We start from the raw sequence: 13,421 nt of genomic DNA, 5'->3' as shown, positions 1-13,421 counted from the left end.
CCCAACCATGAAGACACTATATCAGTCAGTGGATTCTGAATAGGTTTCATCGCGATTGAACAGCGAGATTGACAGCAATTCAGAGCTGTTGAATTATCAAAACTGCTTGAGTAGGACCCTCGGAGCATGGCCCACATCGGTGACCTGGGATGGGTGGGAGGTTGGGTGGGGCTTCTTCCTTTGTTTCTCCCCCGAACACAGAAACAGGGAAAAAACAAAACAATGATATTAGTGTGGAAACAATGTGTTACCCATTTTCCTGTAGCCCTTGACCCTTCATACCTTAATCAACTATGCAAGATTATCAAAAAAATAAATTAATTTTAAAAATAAGGTGATTTTTTTTTTTCAAAAGGAGTTACAGAAAGAGAGAGAAAGAGAATCTTCCAGCTGCTGCTTCGCTCCCCAGATGGCAATAACAGCCAGAACTGAGAAGGTCAAGGCCAGGCAGGAGCTTCATCCTGGTCTCCCATCGGGGTGTCAGGACCCCATGCACTTGGGCCATCTTCTGCTGCTTTGCTGGGCCAGTAGCAGCGAGCTGGATGGCCCTTGGCTTTGAGCTTTGAAGGAGCTCAGAGCCCTAAGACTCCATGGCCCCTTAAAGACCCTGCCTCTGCCTTGGAGAGGAACTGGTCACTCTAACCAGATGCATCCAAAGCCAGCCGCCTGGCAGGGAGGCTCTTGTGTACCTGCCCCCTTGCTGGAGCAGAATAGGATTTGGCTACTTCACATAATCCTTAAGCAGCTGTCCCAGATTCATTTCCTCCTGTTCCTCATGGGAAGAGGGAAGTCACCCTTACTGCCCCTGCCCCTGGTCAGGGGGCACCCCATCCTGGCCTGGCCCAGCAGCCTGTCTTCCCAGAATCCAGAGTGGGAGGGAATACCACAGCTGCTCCTCCCGGGAATGAGGACTGAGCTAAGCACCCAGCACACAGAGGCAGTAGAGGGAACTGCAGGCAACTTAAAAGCCCCTTCCCATCCCTACCTTCAACCCCCACCATGTTATTCCCCACCCTTCTTACCCTGCCTGCCACTCTCCCTAGGTGCCTGCCAAAGGAACTGTCAACTCCTGGGGCCCAGCAGAGGGTAGCCCAGGGGCGGTTGCCTTGAACAGGGCTTGTGGGCATGGCCAGTCCCGGGTCTGCACTTGGCTTTGGTCTGCACACCTTCAACTGTCCAGCCAACCCTGGGCACTACCTCTGATGCGACTCCAACCTGCAGCTGGGGCAGAATGGAGCTCTGAGTTCAGTGCCTCCACAGATTGCAGAGGTTGGGGATAGAGCAGAAATGGGGCGGGTTCGCAGCCGGCCACGCCCCTGCCAGTCCCCAACACGGACTTAAAGGCCCCAGGAACTTTCCTGAAAGCCCAGTCTTCCAGGACTGCAGCACTAGCAGCACCATGCCTATGACGTTGGGTTACTGGGATGCCCGAGGGGTGAGTGAGGGATCAGCCTGACCGGTGGGATGTGGGTGTTAACGCGGGGTGGGGCAGAGGGCATTGAGCAGCTTGGGAGGCTTTAGGCCTTGTTTCCTGTAGCAACGTTGGCACTTCTCTGCCTAGGCTCTCGGGAGCTCCCAGTGCAGGCATCCCAGAGTTGGGTAGGGACCGAAGGCAAGGGCATACTGTTAGATGTAAAGTGGGGGTCACCTGGAGGAGATGAGGGCAACAGTTGGAGTCCCTCCAACTTTGACCCCTGGCCCTGGCGTCTCCCCCAGCTGGTTTTCCCTGTCCGCGCACTCCTGGAATACACTGGCACCAGCTATGAGGAAAAGCATTACACCATGGGGGACGGTAATGCACCTGCCTGCTCTGACCTCTGTCCACTGCTTGCTGTCACCTAGCAACCCCTGCCTGGCCACCTGTGGCTCACCTATGCAGGCCTCCATTGCTGGGAACAGAGCCTGCCTCTTCCTGGTCCCTGCAGGGAGAATGCGGCCTCCCAAGGCATGGTTCTGGGAGGGAGTGCTGAGAACCTGGTTTCAGCATTGGGTCCTTGCCCACACTTCCTAAAAGCTTTGGGGTCCAGATCTCTTACAGTCAGTCTTTCCCCTTACTCCAGACCTTGAATGTGAAAATGAGGGGTACAGATCCCACATGCCCTGCCTAGTGGTCTTACCCCAACTCCTTGGGAGGGTCCTGGGAAAGAGGCTGCACACTGGGGAGGTTTTGTTGCACTTGGTCTTCTCCACAGGTCCAGACTGTGACCGAAGCCAGTGGCTGAGTGAGAAATTCAAGCTGGGCCTGGACTTCCCCAATGTACGTGCAGGAGATGGGTGGCTGGGTGTCGGGCAGAAAAAGTGCAAGGTGTCTCTCTGCCTCCACATCCATCCCACGTTTAGAGGATTCAGGACCAGGACCTTTTGCTCAGCTATTGTCATTATCAGTTCTCTGCAAAGTTTTATTGTGTCAAAGCTCACCCAGGGTTTGTACAGAGTACATGTTGAGGGCCTGCTATGGGTGACTTCCCTCCTCCCTCCCCAGCTGCCCTACCTGATTGATGGGACTCACAAGATCACCCAGAGCAACGCCATCATGCGCTACCTCGCCCGGAAGCACAACCTGTGTGAGTGGGGCTGGCTGAGGGTGTGGGGTTGTGGCCGTCCCCTGGGCCTAGCTGGGTGGGATGCTGAGGGTCTCTCCTGTGTGGATACAGATGGAGAGACAGAAGAGGAGAAGATTCGCGTGGACATTTTGGAAAATCAGGTTATGGACAACCGCATGCAATTCCTCACGGTCTGTTACAGCCCTGACTTTGTGAGTGCCCCACTGGACAGGACCTGGTGGGTTCAGTGAGGAATTAACCTCTTGTGTTCTCATCTGCACTGCTGCTGTTTGCTACTAAACATTCTAGGGTTGGTTGCTCCAAGGAATTTTTTTATCTGACCAACGCGTTGATTCTGCAGTCTCTATGTCTTCGGAAGTAAAATCTTTTACATCACTGCCACAGTCCTAGACACAGTCCCAATGACCTTGGGTCAACAGTCATGTATGTCTAAGACAGGAAATTTGCTTCAGAATCCCTTTTGTTTCTGACCTTTGAATCTGACCATAGCCAGCTTTCCCAGCATTTTCCTCATCATCTACCAGCACCTAGAAGCAAAGTCCATGCATTGAGTTATGTTAGTTCAAGATGGGAGCGTCTTAGGGCATGTGCCATGTTTTCCCAGGACTGATTCATGCCCCAACAGTGATAAGCATATTTACGTAATGAGTAGCCCAGGGTCACCCAGAGGTCCTGGGTTCCTTTCCCTTCAACATTTCAGATCACATTCTCATCCTTTGTGAGCTGTGCACATGCCTCTAGCATTCTCCCACCAGCCCACCAGATAGTTTCGTCTTCTTTGCCAAGGTCATTTAGTTCTCTGCCTCTTTGCTCTCACCCCCAGCTGAGTCCCAGGGAACCTACACTCATGGCACCCCTGGGAGTGACCCACAGCAGGACGCTTGGACATCAGAGGTGACACATTCAGGGACAGAGCTGCACTCCTCTGTGACCTCCTGTGGACTCCCACTGGTCCCCATCCCATCTGTCTCCTCCTCCCCAGATGCTGATGAATGAAAGCCAAGGAGGAATATGGACCCTGTGCCACTCAGTGAGGACCGCTGCTCCCCGGCCAGTGGGGTCATGTGCAGCCCCTGGGCAGGTAGCCCCTCACCCAAATTTGTGTCTTCAGGTGCTGACAGCCATTTGCTCCTTCAGGAGAAGCTGAAGCCCGACTACCTGAAGGGTCTCCCAGACAAGCTGACACTGTACTCCCAGTTCCTGGGGAAGCGACCCTGGTTTGCAGGGGACAAGGTGAGGGCGAGAGACGGATGGAGACAGGAGCAGGGGGCATGGTCAGTCTCCCCCTATGCTGAACTCCCTCCTCCTGGCTTCTGCAGATCACCATTGCCGATTTCCTTGTCTATGACATCCTGGACCAGAACCGTTTATTTGCTCCTGGGTGCCTGGATGCGTTCCCAAACCTGAAGGATTTCATTGCTCGATTTGAGGTGCCTTCCGATATTCCTCTCCCCTTTTCCAGTTCCTTCATGCTCTCTGAGTCCTGGAGTTGAGCTGCAGACCAACCCCTGAGAGCAGGACCCAGGGTTAGCATCCTGCACCTGCTGTGTCCAGTGTATCTGCACAAGTTATCTCTCCTACTTGACTGAAAGGAAGACTGAGTCAGTAGTGGGAAAGCCACATGTCAGGCTCCCATAGCCCATCACAGCAGTGCTGGGCTCCCTGATAGCCTCTGGTGTGTATGGGCAGCAGTCAGGCTTCTCTGAATTTTGTTCTACAAGGAGTAACTAGGGCCTTGACCAATCTGGCTCTCCCATCCCTGGAGATCTTAGAAGAGGCCAGACAGTGAGCATGTGTGCAGTGGGCATCAGGAGGGTGAGACATGTTAGAACTGAGGCTCAGTGCTTGAGCTCCAGAGCAGTTGAAGCAATGAGCTCCCCGTGTGGAAGCAATGAGCTGTTCAAGGTGTGTTGTTGGTGCTGGATCTCAGTGGCCTTGAAATGCCCCTGGTGCAGGTTCTTGTCTTGAAGAGTTTGTGGTGAAAACTTTCTTTCTGTCTGCCTCTTTCTTCATTTAGTATCCAACACGTTCTCTCTGTGACATGTGGTCAGTCCTTGATGTTTATTTTTATGCACGTGCAAAGTGACTCCATGCTGAGAACAGCAGGTACAACAGGAGGGAAGAAAGGGGTGACACAGCATGGGTCTTAGCAGCACAGCCTGACCCTCACCTCTCAGGGTCCCATCAGACATCACCCAGAGGAACATGGCCAGGTACTCAATTCTCAGGGTCCCATCAGTCACCCAGGCAATCTGACTTGCAACAAAGCTTTAATCACAGATACGAGGGTTTGGGGCATTAGTCCAACAGATTGTTCATTCTACAATCTTTGTTCTGTTCTCCTCCCCATGGAGTGATGTGCCTGCTCAGCTCCTCATCAGCTCTGGGTGAGGTCCAAGTCGTGGCCTTGGGGTATGAAAAAGTTGACTCAGCTCTGTGTGCTGTGAAGGAGAGACTAGGTGAGCTCTTTGTGCTGGACATTGTGGCTGCCAGGCCAGGCCTGTTATGCTCAGAATATTCTACATCCCGCTGAAAACTTGAGAACCTCAGTGGGCACTTTCAGCCCTGGTATCCAGGTGCAAAGCCCAGGAGTGTGCTCGGTGCTGCTCATTGTATCATGTCTCAGCATGAGAGGAGTTAAGATGCAGTGATGTTGGGTTCCGATACCAAGTGGAAGAGTTAGGACTCCCCTAGTCAGGGTAGGATTAGAGGCTGGCCTCAAATTTCTTTGCTGCTTCAACTCCTCTTGTTCCCCACTGGAGGAAGCTCTGGGCTGTGCCTTCACTGGGGTTTCTAGGATCCCAGTGTGGCCACAGACCCTGAGCTCTGCTCTTGTTTTTGCCCCTGCAGGCCCTGCCAAAGATCGCTGCCTACATGAAATCCAGCCGCTTCATCAGAGTACCTGTGTTTTCTAAGATTGCCAAGTGGACAGGAAAGTAGGACTCTAGTTTCAAGGGTAGGATCAGCTTTGGAGAGCTCAGGCCCACAGCCCTGCCTCAGCCTTCTCAGTCCTCTCCCTCCACTGTCTCCTCCTCCCCAGCCTGCTATCCCCTGTCCTCAAAGCCAACCATCCCATACAGACCCTGGCCAGCCTCAGCTCTGCCCTCTTCCTCAGCCCCCTGGGATGCTCCTCCTGTATTGAGGCCAACCCCACGGTTCCTGTCTCTGCTGTGAGGGACTAGGGGCCCTGTACTCCTCAGATACCAGAGAGGTAGCTGGGCCTGTGCTGGCCCTTCTAAAGAGCTAGGTTTCTATGGTGCTGGCTGCTCCACAGGAATCCTGAACCTTAGCCTGGGCCTGTCCTCATCCCTGGGAGCTCTGACTCAGCATTGACTTTGCTGATGTTTAAGGATTTTCTTTGTTCTGTTGCCACAGCAGGACCTGGGGGAGCAGGATGCTGTGAATGGGTGTGGCTGATCAAGCAGGGTTTCATGGTGTGTTGATCATATCTGTGCCCTGTGCATGTTGCTCTGTTCCTCTCCTTGGTTTCTTCCTGCTGTCTGGCTCTTCCTTCCTGGATCATGGTGTCAGGGCTTGAAGCCCTCTGCAGCTGGGCTCTGGTTCTGAGAGCTGCAGGGTTGATAGGGAGGGGCTGGCAGTCCTCAGGCACACCCCGCTGGGAGCTTCTCCAGGATGCTTTCCCTGACATGGATATTCCTGCTCTATAGTTTCAGAATGTTTCTCAATAAATAGTGTCACATTATCTATAATTGTTGTACTTTGTTTTTCTACACCAACTTAATAAATTCACAGAGAAGAGAATCCCTCCATGTCTTCCCTGTGATATGTGTCATGGTTCCTGGCCTGCATCAAGTGTTCAGGAAGTTTGGAAATGTGGAAGAATTGTCTCCTGGGGAATGCAAAGCCAGCCTGTTCTGCCATGAGCGGGACTTTGTGCTGTGGAAATAACCATCTGGATCTGAGGAGGTACAGAGTAACATGCAGGAGATTGTCAGCATGCGGAGATCAGAGAAGGTACCTGCCGCTGTCTCTCACTTCACTGTTAAAGGTGCTGCACCTGCCCTTGGGACAACCTTCCTGAGACAGGCTGGGCTGGGCTGGTTTGCTGCTGCATGGTGTGGACTACATCAGAACCTGGAATTCCATAGGAGGTCACCTGCAAAGGAGGAAGACTCATGTGGTGAATGCATATGGAACAGGCTTCTGAAATTGGCAGGACAGTGTACTTGACCTTGGTGACTTAGTGCAGGAGGGGAACAGATATGGAGGAGACTCTACACAAGTGGTCACTGAGAGCAGTTGTACTTACTAAAGTCAAATAAAGGGTAGCAACACATGTAATGTAAAAGATCATTAAGGAGGGCCTGGAGGCGTGGCCTCGCCTTGAACGCACAGGGATCCCATATGGGCGCCAGTTCTAATCCTGGCAGCTCCACTTTCCATCCAGCTCCCTGCTTGTGGCCTGGGAAAGCAGTCGAGGACAGCCCAAAGCTTTGGGACCCTGCACCCACGTGGGAGACCCAGAAGAGGTTCCTGGTTCCTAGCTTCGGATCGGCGTAGAACTAGCCATTGCGGCTCACTTGGGGAGTGAATCATCAGACGGAAGATCTTCCCCTCTGTCTCTCCTCCTCTCCGTATATCTGACTTCATAATAAAAATAAGTAAATCTTTTAAAAAAAAAATGTTCTTAAAAAAAAGATTGTTAAGGAATAGGTGAGTAATTTAAAAGATACAAGTGACAGGATCAAAGGTAAGCCTAGCTAAATGCTTATGAAACCTTTTGCATGGAAATTGGTTAAGTCACTATTTGACTTGAGGACAGACATGTTTAAATGTAATGGAAGATCAAAGTGACATTGTGATTAAAAAACATAAGTTCAGGATCAGAAAACATTTTCTCTGATGCCCAAGATTTTAGGCTTTCTGGGTCATGATTTGTCACAGTTACTCAAGCTTTTTGGTTTGGAAAGTCAGCTGTACAGAATACCTGAAGGAATGGATCCACGTGTTCCATTAATGTTCCATCTACAAAACAGCTGTGTCAAAGCAAAAGCCAAACAACTCAATTCTGAAGTGGGCGAAGGACTTGGACTGACATGTCCCTGAGATGATACACAGATGGCAGATGGGCACCCCAGAAAGTGCTCCACATCACCAATTAGAGCAAGACAAGGCAGAGCTAGACTGAGTCACCACCTCACACTCATGGCATTGGCTGAGACTAAAAGCAGAACAAAGGGAGTGCTGGTGGGGACTGGAGAAACTGGAACCCTGTGGCTCTGTTGGTGTGAATGCCAAAGGGCCCAGCATTGTGCCAGTCAGCACTGTTCTTTCACAAAAAGTGAAATTATCGGGCCCGGCAGCATGGCCTAGCGGCTAAAGTCCTCGCCTTGAACGCCCCGGGATCCCATATGGGCGCCAGTTCTAATCCCGGCTGCTCCACTTCCCATCCAGCTCCCTGCTTGTGGCCTGGGAAAGCAGTTGAGGACGGCCCAATGCACTGGGACACTGCACCCGCGTGGGAGACCCAGAAGAGGTTCCAGGTTCCCGGCTTCGGATCGGCGCACATCGGCCCGTTGCGGCTCACTTGGGGAGTGAATCATCGGACTGAAGATCTTCCTTTCTGTCTCTCCTCTTCTCTGTATATCTGGCTGTAATAAAATGAGTAAATCTTTAAAAAAAAAAAGTGAAATTATCACTTGATGGCAGCAATTCCATTTCTACTTAACACTCGAAACAGCAAATCCTTGAAGGGCTGTGTGTACTGCCACACTCCTAAGAGCACCACTTCCGACATGATGGGAGCCTCCCGGGTGTCTCCTAGCAGAGGAAGTGATAAGGACAGCTTGTGCACACACTCAGGAGCAGGCTCTACTGCTCAGCCCTCAACAAAGGACCTCTGAGCATGACACAGCCTGGGTGACCTGCGAGGACACAGGCTCAGTGATGTTCATGTCACGACCACAACCTTATGATTCTACTGACAGGATGAAGTTGGAGAAGACAAAGTTATAGAAACAGGAAATGGGAAAAGGGTCATGGCTGGGGATGGGGAGTGTTGGTTTTATGCTCCCACCTACAGTTTTATGGGAGAGACAGTTATGGAGCTAGATGGGTGTGACAATGCAACACATTATGAACCTGCTACCACTGCACTGTGAAAATGGGCAAGGACGCACAATTTATGTACAATACGAGCCATAACAAGGGGCCAGTATGGTGGCCTAGGGCTAATGTCCTCACCTTGCACAAGCCAGGATCCCATGTGGGCACCTATACTAATCCTGGCAGCCCTGCTTCCCTTGCCGCTCCCTGATTGTGGCCTGGGAAAGCAGGTGAGGATGCTCAAAGCCTTGCGATCCTGCAACCACTTGGGAGATCCAGGAAAGGCTCCTGGCTCCTGGTTTCATATCAGCTTAGCTTTGGCTCTCGCAGCAACTTGGGTAGTGAATCAGCAGACGGAAGATCTTCCTCTCTGTCTCTCCTTCTCTTTGTATATCTGACTTTCCAATTAAAAAATAATAAAATAAAAAAGAGCCATAAAAATAATATGTTAAAAATGCAACAATGAACCACAGTTGGTCACATGAGGCTATTCCAAAATGTCAAAATGAAATTGTAAGTTTATTTTGGTACAAAAATGTCTAAAATCTATGCTTTTTTTTCATGATCCACATTTTTTCATGAATTCTTTTTTAAGATCCTGAGTATGTACAGGCTTCACAATCCTTTTGAACCAAAATCAACTTACGTTTTCATTCTATTTTCCATGCGCTTTTTTGAAGTCCCCTTAAACTTCTCTGATTTCAAAGCTCAAATTCAAAGGGTGTTTTGGAGCTGCATGGTGAAGTACCAGACCTGACATGAGGAACGCCATGTTGAGTTGTACTCCTTCTTAAGTGAGGTTCCCCTGACCCCTAAGACTGCAGACCAGCTAGGAGAATAAAAAGGAAACCACATCCCATTGGCAAAACGCTCTAACTCCATGATTACTTTGCTCAAGCTGAACTAGGGGAAGAATCAAGCTCCACATGGTCCAGTCACCAGAGCTTGCAAAGTCAGTAATTTTCCATCCTCAAGGTAGTTTGCATTTAACATAGTCTGGTCTTTTATCTAAACATCTCCTCCTTGAGCCCACGCAGGGAGTTTTTGCCTTCATAAAACTGGCTTTTCCATACTTCAGAGTTTAGAATTCTTTCTCGCATGAGCCTACTCTCCACCACTAGCTAATAAAAGACTTTCAGATCTTAGCAGTGCGTGGCATTCCTTCATTTTGGCCCTATCAGGCATCACAATTGTGGTGACATGAATTAAGCTGACCCTTGCAGGGTCAGAATCTCTTATTGTCCACCTGTTTGAGTCACGCTGCTCCACTTCAATTCCAGCTCCCTGCTAAAGTACCTGGGAAAGCAGTAGAAAATGGCACACAGGTAATTGCGCCACTGCAATGCCCATTGAAGACCTGTGTGCATGTGAGAATGCAGCTTCCCTCTGTGCAGCTCAGCTTCCCTCCTGAGAAACGGAGCTGAACTTGCAGGATCAGAGTGGTTTTCCTAAACCTGCATGGTCATCCATAGAGCTTGTAACACACCTGCTCCATGCAGAGTTCCCCTCACTGCAGCTCATGGGAAGCAGTGACCTTAGCTGTGTCTTCTCTGTAAATCTGCCTTTCCAGTATAAAAAAGAGAGAGAGTGAAGTTGTGATGGAGTGCAGCTGGTTGATTAGTTAGCACACACTTGTGGTTAATTGAGCCTGAGTATAGGCAGGACACGAAGGTTCCACACCTGGCGCTTCCTGCCGCCACTCTGCCATTCATGCTAATGAAATGTGCAAAACCAGCTCCAGAGGCTCCTCTCGCCCACCCCTCCTCTCCTGCCCCCCTCACCATTCATGTAAATCCACAGTACTGAAGTGGCTCCAGAGGCTCTGTGCACCCTGCCCCTCCTGCCTCCTACTATGCTACTTTAGATTAATTAACTAAGGGGAAAGTTTGGGCTCCAGCAGCTCCCTTCCTGCCTCCAAACACTTAGTTAATTGAATGCATGGAAACTTTGTCCTGTATGGCTCTCAATCTAATTGGAGGATGAGAACTTAAAAACCCCTGACTTCAGCCACCCTGCGCAGTGACTAGTGGAGTGTAGCTGGAGCTGCTGTTGCCAAGCTTGGCCAATAAAGACTCCTCCTAATGTCCTACACTTATGATGCATATCATCTCTCTTGTCCTCTGCAACAATTCACCAGGGCTGTGCCCCTCAGGAGGCTGTGCTAAAAAAAACACCAGCCTGCCAGCCCTAGAGACCCAAGCAAAGGTTGCTGTCGGGTCCTACTGTGCTGGGTACCCCAGGAGGACTGAAGACTCTGTTCTTGTCCCCACTCCCTGGAGCTGGACTAGATCTCTGCCTATATAAAATGTAGCTATTTCCTCCCAAGTCCTGTGTTATCGGAGGTGCCACATCAGGCAACAGGTATGGTCTTGAGAGGCCAGGAGACAGCAGTGAGCTGCCTGTGTTTAGTCAACTGCCCAGGGTCCCAGAAAGCAGTTGGTCCCCCTGCACATTTGGTACCATCTTCTCCTTTGTTCAATTCCCTTCTCATCCTCAAGGCTTTATTGGCCCTTTTCTCCCACCTGACCCCTGTCACATCAGACCCCTAAAGGCATCTATCTGTCCCTTGCCCTTTCCTCTGTAAACTGCCCACTTTGAACAACATCCTACCTGTCATTGGCTATGTCCTCCTCAAGGAGCCCAGTTGGACCTGGCCTGGGCACTCAGCCTTGGGCCCCTGCAGCACTGCCCCATGGGACCAGTGTTGCCAGGGAGCAGGCCCTGCTCCCCTGGCCTAGTGGCTGTTCCAAGCCTACTGACCCCAACCGAGCCCAAACAGCACTTCATCTGTGTCCTATCTAATTCCTTCTGGTTCTGTGGATTCATGAACAGTCAGAGCCACAGTGCCACTTGCAAGGGACTTACCAGTGACACTGTCAGGGGCTGGGATCATAGGGAATGAGATACCATCCCAAGGTATTTGAGACTTCCTCCTTGTGTTGTTGACCCCCTGCAACAGATAGCCCCAGGAGGCTCCCTAGAGAGCAGACGCTGCCCCTTTGTGGTCTGGTGCCTCTCATTCATTTCCCCTGAATCATGGAGTGCCCTCCATGCCTGTGCAGAGCCATGCAGCTCAGTGGGCAGGACCCAGGGGGTCCAGCCAGGTCCAGTCCCAGCCATTGAGATGATCTGGGGAAGGAACCTGTAGATCGAAGACTCTCTCTCTCACATGCACACTCTGTCTAACTTTGCCTTTTAAAGAAATAAAATCACTTTAAAGTTACACTTTATTTAAATAACATGGTTGATGCATCATGTTATTTGTGTACTATTATTGTTTGCTTCCTATTATATGACTTCAATATATTTGTTTAAAGATTCATTTTATTTATTTGAAAGGCAGAGTAAGAGAGAGATCTTTTTGCCTGTTGATTCACTCCCCAAATGCTTACAATGGCCCAAGTTGGGCAAAACTGAATCCAGGAGCCAGAACTGCATCTGAGTTTCCCGTGTGGGTGGAGGCAACCCAGGATTTGTCCCATTCTCTGCTGTTGAGAGAGAACTGGACTGGACCTGTGCCCTTTCAACTTGCAGTAAGTTGGAACACTGGTTGAATATTGGGGAAGGGACTTCCTGGGTTCCGCACAAATGAAGAAATATTTTCTTCAGGTAGAAGAGACACTACTGAATTTAGTCTTTTGTCTTGACTATTACTTTTTAAAAAGCTGTTATGAGCAGTTGCATAACAGCTTGCAAGTGCTCTAAGTACTCTGAATGAATGAGCTACTGAATGAATGAATAGTACTCTGAATGAACTGGTACTCTAAATGAATGAGCTACGACATAGAACCTCAGGGAAAGACAGCAGAGAACCATGGGTGACAGTGGTTGAGCACAGGTCCTGGTCCTGAATCCTCTAACCATGGGAAGGATGTGGATGCAGAGACACCAATCATGACCCCACTCCCTCCAACACTCCATCCCCTGCACATACATTGGGGAAGTCCAGGCCCAGCTTGAATTTCTCACTCAGCCACTGGCTTCGGTCATAATCGGGAGCTGTGGAGAAGACCAAGTGAAACAAAACCTCCCCAGTGTGCAGCCTCCCCTCAGGACCCTCCCAAGGAGTCAGGGCAGACCTGGTACAGTATCCTAGTAGCTGAAGTCCTCGCCTTGTACACACCAGGATCCCATATGAGCACTGGTTTCTAAACCAGCTGCCCCACTTCCCATCCTGAAAGAGAGAAAAGTAAGGGTTAATGCTTTTTCTGCTTCTGTATCCTGCTTGGCCAGATCAGATAAGGGGTAGGGGTATGGCCATGATGGGCCTGACAATGGGAAGAAGGCCTACGCTTCTGTCTCCTGATAAGTAAGTTCCTTATTCCAAGGAAATGAGGCCAAGAGCCCAGAGCTGGCGCCAGAATAAGGTCATAAAACTCGTACCAAACCCAGCAGGTGTGCTAAGCTCGCAGTGTAAAATGTCTGCATCCCTGGACTTCGGGACTTCTCTCCTTTGCAGGAGAAGTCCGCTCGCGAGTCAATAAAATTCCTCTTGTTATTGCAGCCTCTGACCTGGTTATTGGGAGCTTTCAGGCGACTCCTGGGGCCCACACCCATTAAATCCCCGCGGTTTAACAATCCAACTCCCTGCCTGTGACCTGGGAAAGCAGTGGAGGACGGCCCAAGGTCTTGAAACCCTGCACATGTTTGGGAGACCCAGCAGAATCTCCTGGCTCCTGACTTTGGATCAGCTCAGTTCTGGGTATTGTGGCTACTTGGAGAGTTGAACCAGTGGTTGGAGGATCTTCTCTGTCTCTTTCTCTCTCTCTGTAAATCTGACTTTCCAATTAA

General features: G+C 50.4%; 1 protein-coding gene across 1 annotated transcript; it reads left to right on the top strand.

The window, feature by feature from the left end:
• The first annotated feature begins 1,338 nt into the window (after nucleotides 1-1,338).
• Nucleotides 1,339-5,652, top strand: LOC101532518 (glutathione S-transferase Mu 1-like). The gene is made up of 8 exons (XM_004582155.3): nucleotides 1,339-1,435; nucleotides 1,717-1,792; nucleotides 2,193-2,257; nucleotides 2,483-2,564; nucleotides 2,655-2,755; nucleotides 3,702-3,797; nucleotides 3,884-3,994; nucleotides 5,415-5,652. The coding sequence occupies exons 1-8, from the start codon at nucleotides 1,400-1,402 to the stop codon at nucleotides 5,502-5,504; spliced, it is 657 nt and encodes a 218-aa protein (XP_004582212.2). The 5' UTR covers nucleotides 1,339-1,399; the 3' UTR covers nucleotides 5,505-5,652.
• The last annotated feature ends 7,769 nt before the right edge of the window (nucleotides 5,653-13,421 follow it).

This window comes from Ochotona princeps, chromosome 2 (assembly GCF_030435755.1).
Source record: "Ochotona princeps isolate mOchPri1 chromosome 2, mOchPri1.hap1, whole genome shotgun sequence".
Lineage (NCBI taxonomy): Eukaryota > Metazoa > Chordata > Mammalia > Lagomorpha > Ochotonidae > Ochotona > Ochotona princeps.
The sequence above is the reverse complement of the archived record's forward strand: the minus strand, read 5'-3'. Positions and strand labels throughout refer to the sequence as shown.